The sequence below is a fragment of the Nannospalax galili genome, unplaced genomic scaffold (genome assembly GCF_000622305.1).
Source record: "Nannospalax galili isolate Female #2095 unplaced genomic scaffold, S.galili_v1.0 scaffold332, whole genome shotgun sequence".
Lineage (NCBI taxonomy): Eukaryota > Metazoa > Chordata > Mammalia > Rodentia > Spalacidae > Nannospalax > Nannospalax galili.
The window spans coordinates 446,286-468,568 of record NW_008333794.1 but is presented as its reverse complement, the minus strand read 5'-3'; the positions used below and the strand labels follow the sequence as shown (position 1 = coordinate 468,568).

The 22,283-nt window shown below is 44.3% G+C and overlaps 1 protein-coding gene and 1 long non-coding RNA gene across 5 annotated transcripts in view; one reads left to right on the top strand and one right to left on the bottom strand.

Annotated features, from left to right (window-relative positions):
• The window catches only part of LOC115069523, an 11,588-nt gene extending 4,957 nt beyond the window's left edge, over positions 1-6,631 (bottom strand). Inside the window, exons 1-2 of the long non-coding RNA XR_003848783.1 lie at positions 6,572-6,631; positions 3,614-3,803 (exon numbers count right to left, since the gene is read on the bottom strand). This is a non-coding gene — a long non-coding RNA (uncharacterized LOC115069523). The remainder of the gene's footprint in view (positions 1-3,613; positions 3,804-6,571) is intronic.
• Positions 6,632-8,976: 2,345 nt separating this feature from the next.
• On the top strand, positions 8,977-19,285 carry Cnbp (CCHC-type zinc finger nucleic acid binding protein). 4 transcript variants are annotated; one of them, XM_008828543.2, is made up of 5 exons: positions 8,977-9,138; positions 16,413-16,550; positions 16,647-16,739; positions 17,154-17,352; positions 18,204-19,285. In XM_008828543.2, exons 2-5 carry the CDS (start codon positions 16,427-16,429, stop codon positions 18,319-18,321), a joined length of 534 nt encoding a protein of 177 aa, XP_008826765.1. In that variant the 5' UTR covers positions 8,977-9,138; positions 16,413-16,426; the 3' UTR covers positions 18,322-19,285. The 4 variants fall into 4 exon arrangements, with proteins under 4 accessions (XP_008826765.1, XP_008826766.1, XP_017652503.1 ...); XM_008828544.3 differs by having other exon boundaries at positions 8,978-9,138; positions 16,413-16,529; XM_017797014.2 differs by having other exon boundaries at positions 8,978-9,138; positions 16,413-16,529; positions 17,151-17,352.
• Positions 19,286-22,283: the final 2,998 nt, after the last annotated feature.

Below are 22,283 nucleotides of genomic sequence, written 5' to 3'. Positions count from 1 at the left end.
GAAGACTCATAACCCCTCTTTTTCTCAGGATCCTCAAGCTCTAACTGTTTTAATAGAGTCTATTCTCCTCACCCACTAACCCACCTGGGAGGATTGTCAGCAACTCCTCCAGGCCCTTCTAACCACAGAAGAAAGACAGCGAGTCATCCTGGAGGCCCGGAAAAATGTCCCCGGGCAGGATGGGAGACCCATTCTGCTCCCAAATGAAATGGACACACGATTTCCTCTGACCAGACCTAACTGGGACCCTGAAACCATGGCCGGTAGGGAGTGTCTCTGTCTTTATTGCCAGACTCTGTTAGCAGGTCTCAAAGGGGTGTGGCAGGTAGGGAGCGTCTCTGTCTTTATCGCCAGACTCTGTTAGTGGGTCTCAAAGGGGCCGGAAGGCACCCAACCAATTTGGCGAAGGTACGCGATAGAGGAATATCGGATGTACACCCCTTTTGATCCAACAGCCCAGGAGCGTCAGCGTGGTAAGCTTCAATGGCTGGAGGGCCTTCAGGGGTACTCCTTACAGGATTTAGTAAAAGAAAAATAAAGAATTAAGTCAAATTTTGGCCACAGTAGTTCAGGGAACAGGACCAGGACCAAGTAGGAACCTGGGAGACAAGAGAAGGCCCCGAGTAGATAAAAGACCAGTGTGCCTATTGCAAGGAGAGAGGACATTGGGCTCGAGAATGTCTGAAGAAGCTGAACAGACTTCAAAAGAAAACCCCAGTCCTGACTCTAGGGGACTAGGGAAGTCGGGGCCAGGAGCTTCCCCCTGAGCCCAGGGTAACCTTGAAGATAGGGGGGCGATTGACTACCTTCATGGTAGACACAGGAGCTCAGTACTCGGTCCTAACAACAACTGAGGGACCTATGAGTTCCAAGACAGCTTGGGTCCAAGGGGCCACTGGAGGAAAAACATACAGATGGACCACAGAAAGAAAGGTGGACCTCAGCACAGGATGAGTCTCTCACTCGTTCTTATTGGTCCCCGACTGTCCGTACCCTCTTCTTGGGAGAGATTTACTTTCCAAGTTGGGAGCCCACATCCATTTCACTACAAAAGGGAGCTACTGTAAAAGGAAAAGATGGAGCTCCACTACAGGTATTAACCTTGCGGCTGGAAGATGAACATCGGTTATATGAGGGACCGATTGTAGGAATTCCTGGTATATCTGATTGGCTAAATAAAATCCCCTCAGCATGGGCCGAGACAGGAGGCCCAGGACTAGCATACAACCAGCCTCCAATAGTGGTTACACTAAAATCATCTGCAACTCCGGTTTCAATCAAACAATACCCTATGAGCAAAGAGGCCTGCAAGGGTATCAGGCCTCACATCCAAAGACTTTTACAAATGGGCATACTTCACCCTTGCCAATCCCCTTGGAACACCCCGCTGCTCCCCGTGAAAAATCCAGGGACAGATTATTACAGACCAGTTCAAGACTTAAGAGAAGCAATTGGAGGATAGAAGATCTCCATCCCACTGTTCCTAATCCCTATAATCTCCTGAGTTCTTCACTTCCTAGTCATAGGTGGTATACTGTACTTGACCTGAAGTATGCGCTCTTCTGCCCTAAGGCTGAGCCTGGTTAGCCAGCCCATCTTTGCTTTTGAATGGAAGGACCCTGAAGCTGGAATATCGGGACAACTAACCTGGACGCGACTTCCCCAAGGATTCAAGAACTCCCCTACTCTGTTTGATGAAGCTCTACACCGTGACCTGGCTGGCTTTCAGAGACACATGGGACCAGAGAAGACCTCACCGACCAGCCCCTAACAGATACAGATGCCACCTGGTATACGGATGGGAGCAGCTTTCTGCGAAATGGTGAATGTAAGGCGGGGGCAGCAGTGGTTGATGGGGAGAAAATAATTTGGGCCCAAGCCCTGCCGTCCGGAACTTCAGCCCAATGGGCCGAATTAGAAGCCTTAACCCAGGCCCTAAAAATTGGCAAAGGACGCCAGCCCATCTTTGCTTTTGAATGAAAGGACCCTGAAGCTGGAATATCGGGATAATTAACCTGGATGCGACTTCCCCAAGGATTCAAGAACTCCCCTACTCTGTTTGAAGCTCTACATCGTGACCTGGCTGACTTTCAGAGACACATGGGACCAGAGAAGACCTCACCGACCAGCCCCTAACAGATATAGATGCCACCTGGTATACGCATGGGAGCAGCTTTCTGCAAAACGGTGAATGTGAGGTGGGGGCAGCGGTGGTCAATGGGGAGAAAATAATTTGGGCCCAAGCCCTGCCGTCCGGAACTTCAGCCCAATGGGCCGAATTAGAAGCCTTAACCCAGGCCCTAAAAATTGGCAAAGGACGGAAAGGTCAACATTTACACCGACAGCCGCTATGCGTTTGCCACAGCCCATATACATGGGGAAATTTACCAGAGGCGGGGACTCCTCACCTCGGCTGGTAAGGACATTAAAAACAAAAAAAACAATAGTGGCTCTTCTGCAAGCCTTGTACTTGCCAAGAAAGGTCCCATCTGGTAAGAGAGAAAGAGGGACACGACCAGGGACTAACTGGGAAGTAAATTTTACTGAGGTCCTCCCAATGGTTATAAATATCTTTTAGTGTTCAGAGACACTTTCTCAGGGTGGGTTGAAGCTTTCCCCACCCGGAAAGAAACAGCCCAGATGGTGGTGAAGAAACTGATCGAAGACATTTTCCCTCGATTTGGACTGCCTAAGGTAATTGGGTCTGATAATGGCCCAGCCTTCGTCTCCCAGGTAAGTCAGGGAATGGCCAAAGCACTGGGGATTAATTGGAAATTACATTGTGCTTACAGACCCCAAAGTTCAGGACAGGTAAAAAGAATGAATAAAACTATTAAAGAGACCTTAACCAAATTAGCTTTAGAGACTGGCACTAAAGACTGGGTACAGCTCCTACCTCTAACTTTATTTTGAGCTAGAAATACTCCTGCTATACACAGTCTAACCCTCTACAAAATTCTTTTTGGAGGGCCACCTCCTGTTCTCAATGTAACTTTGCCCCCTTGCCCTCTTCCTTTGATAATCCCAGCTTAAAAACAAGACTCCAAGCCCTTCAGATCATCCAGAACCAGGTTTGGAAGCCCTTAGTTGCTGTCTACCGGCCTGGGAGTCCACGAACGCCTACCAAATTGGAGATCAGGTGTACGTGAGAAGACACAACGTAAAGACTCTTAAACCACGATGGAAAGGACCCTACACGGTTCTCCTGACTACGCCCACAACCCTCAAAGTCCTAAACACATGAACCACTCTGACTGGGAATTAGTCGCTATCATCATCATCTCTGTGGCCTTGATCATCCTTGTTGCCATCATCACATTGGTACTCACTGAACTTGCTGCTATGATGCTTCCAGAAAAGCCATAGATTTTATGATTAAAATCTTGCCATAAGAAAAGGGGGGAATGATGGAATCAAACCAAATCCCCCCCAAAGGAAGACTATTCAGGGAAACTGTAAAATCCTAACTACTGAGACAAAGCTGACCTTTTTGTGCTCCATGCACAAAGCCGGACATCACCCGAAACTTCCCCCCTCCTACTGCTGCCAGTTGCTGCCGGCCCCCTCCCACTGCTGCCTGTTGTGGTTTGTGGTTTTTGCCTTTAAAAGTCACCTGTAAGCTGAGCTCGGGGCTGCTGTTCTCTCTCTCTTTCCGAGTGAGGCAGAAGCCCGTCTGTGCAAATGATTAAATCCTCTTGCTTGTTGCATCTCCTGGTTTGAGGACTGAGTTATTGGGGTGTGGCCTCCTGTGGACGTTGGGTAACCCATCCTGGGGTCCTACATGTGTTCATGAGGAGAGATGCCTAAAGAGGACAAAGATGACCTTGAACTCCTGATCCTCTGGCCTCTACCTTCAAAATACTAGGATTACAGGCATGTACCCCCATACCTGGTTTATTTGGTGTTGGGGATGGAACCCAGGGCTTTCAGGCATGCTAGGCAAGCACCCTAACAATTGAACTATATCCATAGCCCCATGTGGTAATTTCCTTGCTTTATTTTACAGACTTGGTCACTGACATTTCTAGGAAAAAAGGCACTTAGTACCTCCTTTCCCCAATTCTGTTGATTTTAAGAATTTTTATTGCTTCTTCTCTTATCAAAACCGGAACTACTCATTGCTGATGTTGAGGGATGTGTAAAGGAAATGTACTGTCTTTACTATCAAAGGGTTAGATATGACAACATCATATTAAAAAAAAATCACAAAGAAGCCACTCGGCAGAAATTAAAATTCTGTGCTGACATTAATCCCAGCACTCGGAGGCTGAGGCAGGTGATTTTCTATGAGTCTGAAGCCAGCCTCGTCGACATAGTTTCAGGCCAACCAGAGCTATATAGTGAGACAGTGTCTCAAAAAAGTATTCAAATTTCTCAACATTAGGACTTCTTGAAAGGAAAATACATTCTCAAGGTTGCACTTGGGACTGAAAATTGCATTCTGCTTATTAGCTATGTCACTTTAAGTCAGATGATCACTTAAGAATGTGAGGCTGAGCTCTGACCACTCAGAGTGAGGCACAGGACCTTTTGTGTTAGGAATAGAAACCCTGCAGAAGGGTCCTCTCTGCTGGGTGAGCATGCTTGCTTGATTTGCCACAGCTACTTACTCTTCTGTAGAAGTAAAACTTTTTGCCTTGCCAAAAAACTTTGGATTGTGTGGTCATTTTCTTGAGACTCCAGGCCAATTTCTAAAAAGTGTCATACATTTTATCATACCAAATAATAAACAAGTATCTAGTGGAAAAAAAAAAGAGGAGGGATTGGATCCCCTGGAGCTACAGTTACAAGGTGGTTGTGAGCTGCCTGATCTGATGTGGATGCTGGGAACTGAAGAATCCTCTGCAAGAACAGTATATACTCTTTTTTTTTTTTTTGTCTTTTTGAGACAGGGTCTCCCTGTAGCCCCAGCTGGCCTGGAACTCCATATGTAGACCAGACTGGTTTCAAACACACAAAGATCTGTCTGCCTCTGCCTCCCAAGTGCTGGGATTAAAGGTGTGTGCCACCAAATCCACCAAGAGCAGCATATACTCTTAATCCTGGAGCCCTCTCTCCAGCTCCTGTTTTTTGGTTTTTGAGACAGGGTTTTACACTGTAGCCCCGCCTGGAACTTTACCATAAGTCAGGCTGGCCTGGAATTCCTTGTATACCTCCCTCCTCAGGTGCTTGAGTGCTAGGATTCACAGATGTGAATCCTGCACTCTGATTTCTTTTTCAGACTTTAGCTCAGTCCCTGTGCTTCTGCTTCAGAAGCAGACTTGAGAGGTGGAAACATCCATTTATTCTCCTCACACTTAGCCCCATACTTTCCAAGTGAAGTCACAGCAGTTTCCCTGCTGGCAGAGAAAACAAAAAGCAAAAGATTTACATATCATCTCAATTTGACAGCAGAATCTAAGGCATGTGCTCTGCAGTTGGACACCTAAGTAGAAATAGAGCTGGCAAGCACTGCTGCTCAACTACTCCACATTTTAAGGACTCCTGAATCATGCTGAGTCACAGAATTTTAGCTCATCTGCTCTCAAACACTTAATACTTTCTTTTGGCTCTTGTTAACCTGAAAGTTCTTCAACAGCATGGTCTAGATGATAACTAATTACTTTTGTAACCCTTGTAATGCTGAGCACAATATGCGGCCAAGACTGAACAGGGGAGGGAGAGAATAAAACACGTTTCCAGCCCAGTGTGGTGGCATACGGCACACACTCTCAGCACTCCGGGGGCAGGGGCAGCTGGATTTCTTGTGAATTTGAGGTCTGCCAGGAGTCCATAGTGAGTTCCAGGCCAGCCAGTGCTACACAGTGAGATCTTGTCTCAAAACATAACATCACATTTCCAAGGCAAAAGAATGTAACAGAATCTCTTTCTTCTAGTACTATTCACAACATAACCTTAAAAAATTATTGCTGGGTGTGGTGATGCACGCCTTTAATCCCAGCACTCTGGAGGCTGAGGCAGGTGGATCTCTGTGAGTTCAAGGCCAGCCTGATCTACATAGTGAGTTCTAGGCCAGCTGGGGCTACAGGGAGACCCTATCTCAAAAAGACCAAAAAAATTATTTTCTCTATATATTTTGTGTGTGCATGTGTATGTGTGTGGGAATGCTACAGCACATGTGCCGAGGTCAGAAGACAGCTTGGGGAGTCTGTTCTCTCCTGATACATCTGGGAATCGAACTCTGGTTGTCAGGCCTGGTGGCAATCACCCTTACCCACTGAGCTGTCTTCCTGGCCACAGCTTCACTTTTGATAAGCTTTTTTTCTTATTTTTAAAGCTCTCCAGTGAAACAAGTGTACTAAAGGGTATATTCAGGCCATATAAGTAAACTTCTATCACAGATCTCTTTGCAGACTGACATGCCTCACAGCCAGTCTAGTTATAATGATTATTATGGAAAGCTGGATGGCAGATAGAGAAGGGCCATCAGCTGTAACACCACTATACCCAAGCTTAGAATAAGTTTTAATATTAGAAGCATTCTATTCCTGGGCCTAAAGAAAAAGCAACCATTTCATGTGTGATTATGCTTTGAATGGTAAAAAGTCATGCCAAGCAAGGTGGCATATACCTTTGATCCCAGCACTGGGGAGGCAGATTCTGTGTTTCAGGCCAGCCTTGTCTATATATCAAGTTCCAGGCCAGCTAGGGCTGCATAGGGAGGCCTCAGCTATGAGAGCCTGTCTCAAAAACAAAACAAAACAACAAAATTAAATTACTACATATCTATAAAGCATTATAAGCTTCCCAGTAATAACCAATCTAAATACAAAACATTTTACTACTGGCAAGTCTGATGTTATAGCTCAATATATAAATTGCAAAAGATTTATTCAACAAGCTTGGATTTTTTTTCCCCCATGCTCAATGAAAATACATTTTTATGTGAGATAGTTTTGGTTTAAAAGTTTTTTTTTTTTTTTTTTTTTTGAGACAGGGTCTCCCTTGTGGCCCCAGCTGGGCCGGAATTCACTATGTAGACCAAGCTGACCTTGAACTCACAGAGATCTGCCTACCTCTGCCTCTGGAGGGCTAGGATTAAAGGTGTGGGCCACCATACCAGGCTAAAAGTTTTAAAATAGCACTGGTTCTTAAAATCATACATTCATTCTTTAGTAATTGTTGTTTTTTATTGACAGGTTTTTTTTGCGCGCGCGCGGGGGGGTAGTGTCTTTTTGAGACAGGGTCTCCCAGATAGCCCCAGCTGACCTGGAACTCTATATAAACAGGCTGGCCTTGAACTCACAGAGATCACCTGCCTCTGCTTTCCAAGTGCTGGGATTAAACAACCACACCCAGTTCATTTTTTATTGACACGCCCTTAAACACAAACTGAGTGCAGGTGATCTGAACCTAGCTTTAATGTCTCCCAACCATTTATAGCCTTGGAACTGAGATGAAACTCTGGGGTAAACAAATGCTTATGTTTCTACAAGGTCATTAAAAGAATGAATACAAGCCGGGTGTGGTGGTGCACGCCTGTAGTCCCAGCACTAGGGAGGCAGGGGCAGACGGATCTCTGTGAGTTCAAGGCCAGCCTGGTCTACATAGTGAGCTCTAGGACAGCTGGGGCTACAGGGAGACCCTGTCTCAAAATAGCCCCCGCTCCCCCCGCAAAATGAATGAATACTAATAGCAGCAAGGACTGTTCATCTCGGTTTTACCGTGCCTGCGCACTAGTGGGGACTGGAACCCAAGGCTATACACAGCTGTCAGGTACTCTATCACTTCCCAAACCCTGGGCTTTAGTTCTTCAAAGATCTGTGCATTTAAGTTTAAAAAATAGTGGCTGGAGAGATGGCTAAGCAGTTAGGAGCATTGGCTGTTTCTGCAAAGGACCCAGGTGCAGTTTCCAGCATTCACATGTTAGTTAACAACCATCTGTAACTACAGTTCCAGGATCCAACACCCTCTTCTGGCATCTGAGGGTACTGCATGACACAGGTCCACTTAACACACATGCCGGCAAAACACACATATAGAATAAAAATAAAGTCACTAAGGAAATGGAGTCTGTTGCAGGGAGACAGCAGTCACATTATGGCTAACGGAGAAAAATGCTTTAGAGAGTAATTTTAGCACCTTTTTGAACTGGAGACTTGAGACTTCCATTTTATTATTTTGGTAAAAATTCGTACCAGAATGGGCCACAAAGTTCTAGAATGCTTTAGTTTCTTTTCTATTGAACAAAACCTTTCTGCTGCTGGGGCTTCACCCCCTGGCTTATAATGAAATCGCAGGTGCAAGCCCTCTGGTTCCAGGCTCTATGACTATACAAACGCCAGATCCAAACTCAAGGCCATACCTAGGACGACGGGTACAGCCCCAGGAAACGGCTTTCCTAACCCTCTCTTACCCTCACACCCTAGGATGTCCCACAAAATGGGTCACAAGGAGTGTTGTGACCCAGTCTCAGGTAGTGCCCCGTCACCATCTTCTCCCTCACCAGGTACTTTCCTTTCGGAGGACTACAGTCCTGGGGCGCTAGCGGCGACAAGAAAGCCTAAACCCATCCCATGGACCGGACTGTGGCCGCAGCCACTTCGGGGACTCGGCGGCGCAGACCGGCGTCCACAGTTAAGAGCGTGTACTCCGGAAGCCCGATTGGCTTCTGGGAACCTCGGGCTTAGGGGGGCCAGGTGGACCACTAAGCTGAGGCTGCCGGAAGTGGTCATCCAGGGGGACCAGCAGGCTTTTCGCTAAGACAGCCGGGCAAGCCTTGAGGGACTCGACGCCCGAAGGAACACTGCGACCCAAACTCCTACAAGACTACACATACGTGCGCGCGGGAAAAGCTGCGCGCGAGGCACGACGGGAAAAGCCGTCCGGGAGCAGGAGCCCGCCCCGCCCCGCCCCGCCCCACTCCACCCCTCTCCACCCCCCCTCCACCCCCATTGCGCCCTCGCGCAAGGCCGCGCTCCCCGCGGGTGGCTTTGATTGGTCCGCGTAGCTCCGCGCGGTGATTGGCCGCGTGGGCGAGGCGGAGGAGAGCCGTGCGCAGCGGCGTATGTGGTGCCGTGTGCAGACCCGCGTGTGGCGCAGGCAAGGACTCTGAAAATAAACAGCCGCTTCCTTGCGAGCCGCCTTCCTGGGCCTGCGTCCGAGTCTCCGCCGTTGCGGGCCGCTCAGACGCCGAAGGTGAGGACTGAGGGTCAGGACTGGGTAGAGGGGGACGCGGGCCGGGTCGGGCCGAGACCGACGGAGGACAGGATCGGCGAGGCGCGATGGCGGCCGCACCTCAGCCTGCGTCCTGCTGCGTCAGGAACGGGCTCGGCCTCGCCACCCCCTCAGCCCGCTTTCCGGCCCGCCGCGCCCGGGGGCCGCTCTGCAGGTTCTGAGCGCGGGAGCCGGGGCGGGCGCGCGGGGGCCTCACTCGGCGCCGAGGCCGCGCAGGCCGCAGACGGGTTGGAGGAGGCCGGTGCCCTTGAGGCGGAGACGCGGAGGGTTGCGGGGCCCGCTGTCGGTTTGGCGGGAACTCAAGGAGTGCGGCGGGGAAGGCCGCGGCTTGGTTCGCTAGGCCGAATGTAGGGTGGCGGCCTGCGGGCCATGTGCCAGCGGCTTTGGGGCCTGGGGAACCGGCCCGTGACAAGGCCCGCGCGCCGCGGGAAGGTCGAGAGTCTAAGGAATGTGTTTTCGGTACCCCTGCCATTTTCCCCGACGGGTCGTCTACGTGTTCCTAAATGGAGTGCCCTGCCCTGCTGCTCCAGAGTCACGGAGATTGAGGCACAGTGCTCCATTGTCGGGGCAGGGGGCACCAGTGTGTCAAGGCCTCTGAGGCCACTGCAGCGGTTGGAGTCGTGGCCATTTCTCCGATTAGACGGATATAAATTATAAGCGGGACTCGGAAGGAAAATCGGCTAAGCCCAATCTAGATTTTCCTTAGCTTGAAAACTCGTTTTACAACGGTCTACTTCGCCCCCTCTTGGGCTTGGATGTTGGTTTTATAGTGGGTAAAGCTGCTTGTTGCCACATGTTAAGCACATGGCTTCAGCCACGGGGCACTTTCAGAGGAAGTGACTACATCTGGTCTTGGGCGGGGGTCTTGGAGAAAGGAAACAGAAAACATGGCACCCCAAACGTCCGTGATTGCAGGTGTTTGCGGTGTTCTAAGGATCCACAGAAGTAGTAGGATAAGCCAAGACACTTAATTTGTATTAAAGTAGAATTAAATTATATCCCCATTTTGCCCCCAAAGTAAATTGTATAGGACAGAACCCCCATTTCCTGTTTGACCCAATTTCAGAGGGTTGCCTCAATGAATTAATTAATCTTGGATTTAAATTAGCAACTTTGTTACTACCCATTTGCTCCCAGTATAAATTGAGTGCAAGGCTTTGAGTGTTTTAAAAAAAGATAGGAGTCGTAGTTCTTATCTAATTTTCCTCTGGAAAAGCTTTTTTTAATGCTAAAAGAATTACACCAATTAAGGCTAATCAAAGAAAAGAGCAACCCCCACTGCCCTAGGTACAGGTTTTTTAGCTTGTTAAGCTTGATGCTTGTCTACAAGGAACTCTTTGTATTCTGAAATATAAACGGAATAGTTTGTTGAATTCCCAAGGACTGATTTAAGGATTTAATATTTTTCCAAATTACAACTCTTGGCAAGAGTTTTTAAACAAAATCTAATAGTATAGTATCTGTACTTACCTACATGCTTCACATTAGAAAATTTAAAACTTTTCTTCAACCCACATTCCTTTTCATATTGGTAGCAAAAGGTAATTTATTTCAAACAGATGTGCAGTCTATAAAATGTTTTTAAACTAAATCAATGAAAAACCAAAGACCTTTATTTTAATAATTGAATATCTAGAATAGGCAAAGTGATAAAGATAATATGAATTTTATAATGATTTACCTTTTAAAAACCTAATTAAAAATAAGTGGCAGATGTATAAAGAAGGTACAATCTTGGTGCTTAAATGAAGGAATCACTACTGAACTAATAATTGGAATTACTTTATTAGCTAAACATTTTACCACAGATTTTTCTTTGCTTTTCCTACAGAAGTGCTAGCTTAAAAAAACAGCAAAAAAACTATTGGCTCCTTTCCTCTTCCTAGCTTCCTGACAGTAAGTCTCGGAGAGCCAGGAGAGTAATCCCAAGGCATCCTGGCCTGCTATGTGGAGAATGCGTTTTCTGTACTGTTTCACTTAATAAATAGGACTCTCATTCTGGCAGTTTTGAATGCTGCTGCAGTAAGGGGTGGAATGTGTTTGAGAGCCCAGAACTGTTTTATATTTTCATGTTGGAAATAATAAAAGTGAACTTGGTGGCCACTGAAATTTAGGTTGTAAATAGGAAGATTTTATTTATTAGGAATACAAGCTTGGTGTGGTGACTGCCTGTAATCCCAACAGTTGGGAGCCTGGGCAGGACTGCCATGAGTTTGAGGCTAGCCTGGTCTATAGAATGAACTGTGTATTAAAGGGTGGTTGGTGGTGGTGGGAGCTGAATGGGCTAGAGCATGCCTTTACTTTCTTAACTCAGGAGGCAGAGGCAGACATCTCTTGAGTTCCAGGCCAGTCAGGGCTACACAATGAGATCTTGTCTCCAAAAAATGGTGGGTGGGAGGGAGAGAGGGAGGGAAGGAATATATAAAAGGAAGGAATAGTGCTAGGTATTCAGGAGTTGTCTTCTAAAGAGGGTGTTAGTGAAATTAAATTTAGTGTTTGTGTGTTCATACCTGAGTTCCACCTCAAAGAGGGTTAAGGTAGAAGTGATTTGGGGGCTTAAAAATCAGGAAAGTTCTGTAAAGGATTATTGTAAATAAATAAAAATATGACTATAGATTCTTACCTGTTATAGTTTTAATTTTTCTTAGGAGTGTTTTCTGCACTGAAATTAATCAGCTTTTCTACCTTTATTTGAGACAGTCTCTTTATGATAGTGCTGAGATTAAAGCCCAGCTTAATTTAAAAAAAAAAAAAAACAAACCTGTGTGGTGGCATACACTTTTAAAAAAGCCTTTAATCCCAGCACTTGGGAGACAGAGGGATCTCTGAATTCAAGGCCAGTCTGGTCTACGTAAGTTCCAGGCCAGCCAGGGCTATGGGGAGACCCTATCTCATAAAGACAAAAACTCCACAAAATGAAAAAAAAACCTTAGTGTGTGAGGGTGTGTGTGACATGCTGTGCCCTACCCATGTAACTGAAAAAAGTAAAAATAGAGTTGGATATGGCAGTGCTTGCCTTTGCTCTACATAGTTTGAGGCCAACCAGAGAACTACATGGGTCCTGTCTCAAAAAGGAAAAAAAAAAGGCTTAGAAATAGATACTTTAGGAATGGGGTCGGGGGCAGTGAAAGGGGTAATAAGAGCAAAAAGTAAAGTATAATGGTATGTATGACAGCCATAATATAAAACCCTTTGTATAAGTGAGACAGGGTTCACATAGCCAGGGCTAGCCTTGAACTGATCCTCTGTCTCCCAGGTGCTGTGGTATTATAGGCTCTACTACACCTGGCTTTATTTTGTATAATTCTAGATATAGTGGAAATACCTTCCCCCTGCCTTTTTTTGTGGTAAACCTAGTCCTTAACATTTGGGAAGTCAGTTTCAAGGTAGGAAGTGCTATGTGCAGTTAGCACCACAATAAGCTGTCTTTCACTGAATTCCAGTTTATCTGTAACCATTCTAACTTAATTGGAAAATATTTAGAAAAGAATACACAGAGGTCATTAATCTTTGCAGGTGTTTAAACTGCGAAGCTATAAAGCACAAGGTATCTTGTATTCATTCTGATTGCAGATGAGTTTTATCACCTCCCTTTTATAAATGAGACAGAACAGCCATGTCTTTGGTGGCTTGCTTAGGCTGGAGTAGCCCGTGTTGCCTTTGAATTTGAGATTCTCCCTCAGTGCAGGGATTAAAACCATGTGCTGCCACACCCAGCTAACCATATGTCTTTGAGTTAAAGTGGTTTAGCTGGGTTAGCTCGTTAACCCAGGCTTATCTATCTCTGTTCACAGCGTATTTTTACTCTGCCAGGACCCATCTGTGTAGTGTAGTTAATATCTGAATTTTACCCATAGGACGAGAACGGTTCTCTTATTACCTGACAGCAGTAAAAGGAAATGTTCTGGGTTTTTTTGTTTCATTTTGTTGAACATAGAGCAGCCCTTTTCATTTTGTTGAACATAGAACAGCCCTGGCTGGCCTAAAAATTCCAAGATCATCCTGACTCAGCCTTCTAAGTACTAGGATTATAGGCATGCACCAGTATGCCTAGAAGTATTCTGCTCTTTAAAAAAAATTCTGGTGTGCTGAAGATGGAACCCAGGGCCTCAAACATGCTAGGCAAGTGCTATATAACTGAACTACAGCCCTAGCTAGTATTCTATTTTAGCATATATGTTGTGTGACACTTCATATAATAGTAAATTGACAGAAGTCTAGTTCTTAGATTATTAGAAAGAGCCTAGATGACAAGTTAAAGATTGAGGCCTGGCTGCTGGCTCATTTTACATATGCCTGGTGGAAATGTCTCAATCACCCTTGAATTGTTAGGTAATAGTCTTTCCACCCAGAGCTTTCTTGTTTTGCTTTCTGTACTAGTAGCTTTTTTTGTAGACCTGGATCTCGAAAAGAACATGAAAAGTAGGTTTAAATTTTTTTAAAAAATTAATTTGTTGGGGATTGTTATGTTGTGTGGAGGTCAGAGGACACCTTGAAAAGAGTTGGTTCTCTCCTGCCATGTGGGTCCCTGGGATTGAACTTAGGTCGTTAGGCTTGGTGGCAAGTACCATTACCAGTTGATCAATTTTTGCCGGCTCTAAAAGCAGTGGCAAAAGTATAAGTTTTTATCAGATTAGTGGCATGCACACCTGTAATTTCAGCACTTAGTAGGAGGATTATGAGTTTGATGCCAGCCTGGGCTCCATAGCAAACTTGTCTCAAAAAGACAAATGAAAAAAGTTGCTTTTGTTACCTGTTATATTGTTTAAATTGGGAATGTCCCTATGGAGTGTTGGGCTTTAATCCTAACAGAAGCTGAAAACCTTGGCTCCAAAAAAGGATTTGTGCAGAATCCTACCTATGATTTCAGAAAGCTGAGAGTTTCAGAGTGACTTTATCCTTATGAGCCCATAACTGAAAACATTGCCATTTCAAATTAGTGAAGTGACTCTTAGGAGTGATAGCAAGCATTTAGATGCTTTATTATCAGTACTTTGTTAGATCGGATTGGATTTGTATAAGATACATAGTTCACTCAGCAAAAATGACTACCCCCCCAACCTGAAATGTAAAATTACATAATTGCTAATAAAAGGATAACTATGGGGTGTTATAGTGATTCAAAGGTGAATTACTTCATTTTTGCCCTCCAGGAATATGATAAAAGCAATGTGGTGATATGATTAGGTAGATATTTACAAAGTGCCCGGAGTAATAGAGTTCCAGGTGGGGAGATGTGCTCAGATTTTTTTGTTTGTTTGTTTGTTTGTTTTTGGTCTTTTTGAGAAAAGATCTCCCTGTAGCCCCAGCTGGCCAGAACTCGCTAGGTAGACCAGGCTGGCTTTGAACTCCTATAGATCTACCTGCACTCTGCCTCCCGATTGCTGGGATTAAAGCTTGCCCACCACTCCTGCCTTCAGATTTTTTTTTTTTTTTTTTAAACAGGTTGGTATTTGAGTTCTAGAAGTTGGGAAAGGATGTGACAAGTGGGAAAGGACTGTGCAGAAAAAATTTAGCCATTAGTCACAGGCAGAATTGTGAACACATAATTCTCAGTCATGTCTTAAGTGTTCCTGAAAGTCAATCTCTATAAAGATCTTTTTACTAAATGTGGTTGTACATATGGTGAATGTCAGGTTGAAGGTAGAGATAAGTCTAGCATAGGTACCAGTGAAACTATAGACCAGCTGATTTACAGTGAGTGGTCTGTACAAAAGGAGAAGGCATGCACATTAAGACTGATAAACCTAAAAAGCATGTGTTATACTGATGGTCTGGGATATTGACGAATGAATTTTTGTAGCCTTCACCCTTTTAATACCCCCTCCTTCCTGTAAATGAAGCTGAGCATGAGACTGAGACAGGAAGATTGAACCTTAGATCAGCCCAGCTACACACCTTTAATCTCAGGTAGAAGTAGGCAGATCTCTGTGAGATCAAGGCCAGCAAGGTCTACATAGTTCCAGAGTAGCTGGGGCTACAGGGAGACCCTCTCCTCTTCATCCTCCCTGCCTCCCCAAAAAAGAAATGGTTGATGGCAAAGCAAACAATATACAAATCTGGATTTACCCCGGAGAGGTGTCTGCCTGGTTTGTTAAATAGTTTAATTGCAGACTTGTTATAAGACAGTGGTAAAAGGACTGTTTTCTTCATTAAAGGAGAAATACTGCTGGCCTGAAACTTTCAGGCTTTCCTCAACCTTGCAGTCTTCCTGCCTCATCCTCCCCAATGCTTGGAATAGGTGTATGTCATTGTGTCACAAATTTTCTTGTATCTTGCTATTTTCTTTCTTAAACATACTTATTTTAAAGACCCAGTCTTGAGGCTAATGAGTGTAATGTATAAGGTACTAAGATGATTACAGTTTGTTGTAGTCAGTAAATTATTTCCAGTTGATGAAAATATAGGTGCACAAACTTGTATCTATGAAAATGTATGTGAGGCACAGCAATCTCAGTATATGGGAAGTGGAGGCAGGAAGATCAGGACTTCAAGGCCTACCTGGGCTAGACATCACCCTGCCTTGTAAAATAGGGACTGTAGAAATGGCTCAGCTGTTAGAAGCACTTTACTGCTCCTCTAGAGGACCTGAGTTTGATTCTCAGTACCCACATTGACCAGCTTAAAACCACCTGTAACTCCAGTTCCAGGGGATCTGATGCCCTCGTCTGGTCTCTAGTCATGCGTACACATAAGTAAAGAATCTTTAAAAAGAGAGGACCCAGTGTGGTGGTGTACACCTTTAATCCTAGCACTTAGTAAGCAGAGGTGGGTAGACTCTTGCAGAGGACTAGGGTCTGGAGTCCCAGCATACACATGGTGGCTGTCATTCATAACTCAGGGGTCTCTTCTGGCCTCTGGGCATTACATGCATGCAGTGCATGGACTTATTAAGCCATAGACGCCTCATCTTAACAATTTCAAAGATCAGAAATTTAGAAAATATATTTTAGGACTTTTTTTTTTTTTGGTCTTTCTGTCTTTTTGAAGCGGTCTCCCTGTGGCCCCAGCTGTCCTGGAACACTCACTATGTAGACTAGGCTGGCCTTGAACTCACAGAGATCCACCTGCCTCTGCCTCTCAAGTGCTGGGACTACAGGCATGCGCCACCATACCCGGCCAAGGACTTTTCATTTTGAATATAGTAGGTATATAAGTAACTAGATTGGTGTTTGTTTTTCTAGCCAGTACAAAAGTAATTCCAAGTGTTAAGTGTTGTTTTTAATATTTCAAAGCTCTAACTGCAGCCATGAGCAGCAATGAGTGCTTCAAGTGTGGACGGTCTGGCCACTGGGCCAGGGAATGCCCTACTGGTGGCGGTCGAGGTCGTGGAATGAGAAGCCGTGGCAGAGGTGGTTTTACCTCGGATAGAGGTATTTTTGTCGAATAAAATTTTGAAGTACTTTAGTATTCATTAATATCAAGACTGGTCTGATTAGCCCAATTCTTTTTGTTTTTGCTCAAAATAGGATTCCAGTTTGTTTCCTCATCTCTTCCAGACATCTGTTATCGCTGTGGTGAGTCTGGTCATCTTGCCAAGGATTGTGATCTTCAGGAGGATGGTAAGTATTTAACACTTCATACCCCTATAGAACTTGGAGAAGTGAACAGGTACTGCTGCACACAACTTTGCAAAGGTGCTTTCTACTTTTTAGGGTTTTTTTTAAAAAATAATTATTTTTAAGTCTATAAGTGTATTGCCTGCATGTAGATAAATGCACCCGTGTTGTGCAGTGCCCGTGGAGGTCAGAAGAGGCTGTTGGATCCCCTGGAACTGGTGTTACAGACAGTTGCTAGTTGCTATGTGGGTGCTGGGATTCAAACCCCGGTCTTCTGCAAGAACAGCCAGTGTTCTTAACTGCTGAGCCATCTCTCCAGTCCCCCTTTTAGGGGGTTTATAGTATATGGTTAGAAGCATAGCACTGCTTTGTAAAGGTTTTATAGTCTTGGTCTGCTTCTTTTCCTTATTGTTGAAGCCTGCTATAACTGCGGTAGAGGTGGCCACATTGCCAAGGACTGCAAGGAGCCCAAGAGGGAGAGAGAGCAATGCTGCTACAACTGTGGCAAGCCAGGTCACCTGGCTCGTGACTGTGACCATGCGGATGAGCAGAAGTGCTATTCTTGTGGAGAGTTTGGACATATTCAAAAAGACTGCACCAAAGTGAAGTGCTATAGGTAAGTTCAGTTGCTGCTGGAGAAAACTCATTGAGGAGTCCTGTGGAGTTGCCTACAGATGGGAAGTGTACTTAGTGAAAGTTGTCTAGCCAGAGAAAACTGTTGGTCTGTACTACCATGGTAGCTAGAGTTTAGAGCATCTGGATAGTTTGGTTCCCAGCATACACATGACAGCTAACAACTGTCTGTAACTTCAGTTCCAGGGCATCTGATGTCCTCTTCTGGCCTCAGGCATTATGTGACACAGGTGCACTCATATACATGTAGGCAAAACACTCATAAAGTAAAAATAAATAAATAAAAAATGGACACTTTGGGCTAGTGAGCTGGCTCAGTAGATAAAAGCTGATGTTGAGATAATCTGATTTGAGTTTGATCCCTGGATCCCAAGGTGGAAGGAGGTAACCAATTCTTGACTGTGTGTACTGACCTCCACAGATGGTCTGTGGTACACATGGCCTGCACTCCCTTACATGAGTTAATAAATAAAATCTTAAAGTATAGTTTGTTAAGCATTAGCGAGTACATAAAAATGAAGGCTTAGGGATTAATTTGCATGATAGAACATGACTAATATTTTGGGTTTGATGTTGACTAATTGGGAATTTGAACAGCTGTTACCTAATCTTTTAGCTGGGTATGATGGTGTAGTCCCAGCACAAAAGACGAGGCTAGAGGGTTGAGTTTGAAGCCAGCCTTGACCTATATACAAAGAGACCCTGTCTCTAAAAGTAGTTTATTGAGTACAGTGTATTATGTCACTGTTATAGTCTTAAAGAAAAATTTCTTTATATTCATTGCTTTTTGCTCTATATTGTCTGTTGTGAAAACAATTTAATTTCTTTTTTTAGGTGTGGTGAAACTGGTCATGTAGCCATCAATTGCAGCAAGACAAGTGAAGTCAACTGTTACCGCTGTGGCGAGTCAGGGCATCTTGCACGGGAATGCACAATTGAGGCTACAGCCTAATTATTTTCCTTTGTCGCCCCTCCTTTTTCTGATTGATGGTTGTATTATTTTCTCTGAATCCTCTTCACTGGCCAAAGGTTGGCAGATAGAGGCTGTTCCCAGGCCAGTGAGCTTTACTTGCAGTGTAAAAGGAGGAAAGGGGTGGAAAAAAACCGAATTTCTGCATTTAACTACAAAAAAAAAAGTTTATGTTTAGTTTGGTAGAGGTGTTATGTATAATGCTTTGTTAAAGAACCCCCTTTCCGTGCCACTGGTGAATAGGGAGTAATGAATGGGAAGAGACGAGTCAGACCAGTAAGCCCTTCTGGGTTTCATGAGTGTGTTCCCATGTAGGAGGTAAAACCAATTCTGGAAGTGTCTTCGCTTCCATAAATAACTTTAATTTTTAGCATAATGATGGCCTTGGATTGTCTGACCTCAGTAGCTATTAAATAACATCAAGTAACATCTGTATCAGGCCCTCAGAACATACATTTGAGTGGGAGTAAACAAAATGAAAAGACAAACGTGTTAATGGCTGTGCCAGGGAAATCTGGATAAAAGCCTAAACAGGAACAGCGTCTTCGTAATGTTGATGCTGGGAATACAGATGGCGATGGCAAAGGTGTAGAACACATTTTTTTCAAAGACAAAAATCTAAATCCCAGAGTAAACATCAATGCTCAGCATAATTTGGAGCTATTCAGGAATTGCAGAGAAATGCATTTTCACAGAAATCAAGATGTTATTTTTGTATACTATATCACTTAGACAACTGTGTTTCATTTGCTGTAATCAGTTTTTAAGTCAGATGGAAAAAGCAACTGAAGTCCTAGAAAATAGAAAATGTAATTTTAAACTATTCCAATAAAGCTGGAGGAGGAAGGGGAGTTTGACTAAAGTTCTTTTTGTTTGTTTTAAATTTTCACCAATGTATATAGAATAAAATACCATATTAAAGAGGGGAATGTGGAGGACTAAAAGATGACAGTTTGGACTTTTCTTTTTGTACTTAGTAATCTAAAGGAAAAACACAAAGGTATGGAGAACTGTAATTCTCTGGGATAGAGAGATGGGTCAGCAGTTAAGAGCCCACTGCTCTTGCAGAGGACCAGGGTTTGGTTCCCAGCACCTACATGGTGGCTAACACCTGTCCTTACTTAATTCCAGGGTTTTGATGCCCTCTCTGACCTCTGCTGGCACCAGGCACATATGTGGTACACTTGAAATTACATGCAGGTAAAACACTCTAGTAAAATCATACAAAAAACATTCTTTGTGGGCCTGTTAGATGGCTCAGTAAAAGCACTTGCTGCATCAACCTGGTGACCTGAGTTGACTCCTGGAAACCACATAAAGGGGGGAGGAGAGGACTTACTCTTTTGAGTTGCCCTTTGACCTCCACATGCATGCTCTGGCATATGAACCCAAATATCTTGGATACACAATAGTAACAAATTCTTGGGGCTGGAGAGATGGTGCAGCAGTTGAGAATACTTGCTTGTTGGGGCTGGAGAGGTGGCTCAGTGGTTAAGAGCACTGACTGCTTTTGCAGAAGACCTGGGTTTGAGTTCCCAGCACACACATGGCAGCTATGAACCGTCTTTAACTCAGTTCCAAGGGAATCCAAAGCCCTCTTCTGACCTCTGGCATTGCACGACAAACTCACATGGTGGCTAACAACTGTCCAGAACTCCAGTTCCATGGGATCTGATACTTTCATATATACAAGGCAACACATTGATAACACAAAAATTTTTTAAAGGAAAATCTGCCCTTTATTTCTGTGTTCATTCTGAACAATTCCAGTACTTTCAACATTTAATACTTTTCTTTGGTCTCACAATCTGAAATACTTGATTCCTTTTTTCTTCCCCTTTTCTAGGATTGCATGTGATTGACAGATTTTAGGAATTAATCTGATTTAGAGGCAGGCAGATCTGAGATTGAGGCCAGATTGGTCTACATAGTGAGTTCCATGCCATCTGGGGCTACAGGGATACCCTGTCTCAAAAGGAATTAATCTGATTTAATGATTTCACTTTATAAATTATCTATAAACTTAGCTTACTTGCAGGATGTGCAGAGTTTAGGATTAACCCAAAGCTTTTTTTCCTACCTTGTTTCTATCCGTATCTTCTAGAAAATTTTACTTCATGGTCCCCTTCACACTGACATGATTCTTCACATTGTATTTCCTATTGTAGAACTCTGGGCAGCTTGTGATGGTTGGTCACATTGATGGCAGTGTGGGAATAGTTTAGCTGTGCAGTCCCCATTCCAGCAATATTAAATAGAACAGCAATGACATTCTCATTTTCTTAGTTTTACATCTTAGAAGAATCTTGTGGTATTTTTACTGTGCACATGGTATGTCTAAAATGTTAACTACGCACATTCAATATCTTAGTAAATTTTATATAAGTAGGAAGCAGCATAAGGTTAAGGAATGATCTGTTTTCGGATGTCACTGTTCAGTTGAGGGCTGGCAAAATTGCCTAGCAGGTTATGGCACCTACCAACAAGCCTGGGTAACCTGAACACAACGGTGGGAGAGCCAACTTCCCACAAGTTGCCATTGGACCTCTGCATGGGCTGGCAACATATGCACACATTGGCTTTTTTTTTTTTTTTTAATGTACGAGTATTCATCTGCAAGTAAGTTCGCCTGTGTCATGTAATCTGTGGTGGCCAGAAGAGGGTGATATATTAGAACTGGAGTTAACAAATGGCTGTTAGCCTCCATGTGGGTTTGGGGGTCTGAACCTAGGTCCTATGAATGAGCCAGCCAGTGCTCTTAACTGTAGCTATCTCTCCAGCCCCAACAAAGTTAAATTTTGAGTGCAATTCAATGTGAATTTTGGGTGCTGGTTTCCTCAAATTTTCTGGTTTCCTATAGGTAAGTCTAAAATTTTAATACAAGATATGCTGGCTTCTGAGGTCAGCCACATTGAATATTTTTTTGTGTGTTCAGAATGGATGTGGTTTTACACAACCATTCTTTTTAACTGTTCCGTTTCCCCCTTTGAGAGGATCTCATGTACAATGACCTGGAGTTTCTGATCTGATCTCTCTCCACCTCTGATGTTATGGTGTCACAGGCTGGGACTGTAGCCTTGTATTGCCATCCCTAGTTTATCTGGTGCTGGGGATCTAACCCATGGCCTTGTGCATACTAGGCTAAGCACTCTGCCAAGTGCATCCCCAGCCCTTCTGTTTTGACACCTTTCATAAACAAATCACACCAGACCACAAGTGTTCCTTTTAAGATACAGATTACTGGAGCAAATGCAGCATGAGCATGTATTTTTCAGGGAAATGAAGCTAACTTGTAGGAGTTCATGTAGGGATGAAGACTTTGTTGGGAAAATTGGCTTTAAGGTGGCTTAAAAAAAATAAGCAACAGTTGAATAACATGTATGAATGGTATTGTGAGATGTGGGAGTCGGAAACTAAAATTTCTAAAAACTGAGCACATGCTCTCCTTCCACCTTTACATGGGCTTTGGATATTGGACTTGGGTCATCAGACTTAGCTGGCAAGCACCACCGGATCCATATCACTGGCCTTGGGAGTTAGCAATTTTTTGTTATTTTTATGTGTATGAATGTATTGCTTTCATGTGTGTAAGTGAACTAGTGTCGTACAATGGCCACGGAAGTCAGAAGAGTGCAGATCCTCTGGAACTGGAGTTACCAATGGTTAGCCACCATGTGGGTGCTGGGAATTGAACTCAGATCCTCTGCAAGAACAGCCACTGCACTTAACCACTGGGCCATCTCTCCAGCCCCTGGGAGTTAGTAAAAGAAGCCTGGAACTTATTTCTCTTTTTGGGGTCCCCCCCCCCCGCCCGCCGGGCTATCCAACTCACAGGGATCCTTCTGCCTCTGCCTCCCAAGTGCTAGGATTAAAGGCATTCGCCACCATGCTTAGCTGGCCTCAAACTTGAATCTTCTATCTCTTGTGTCCTGTCTCCATTTCCC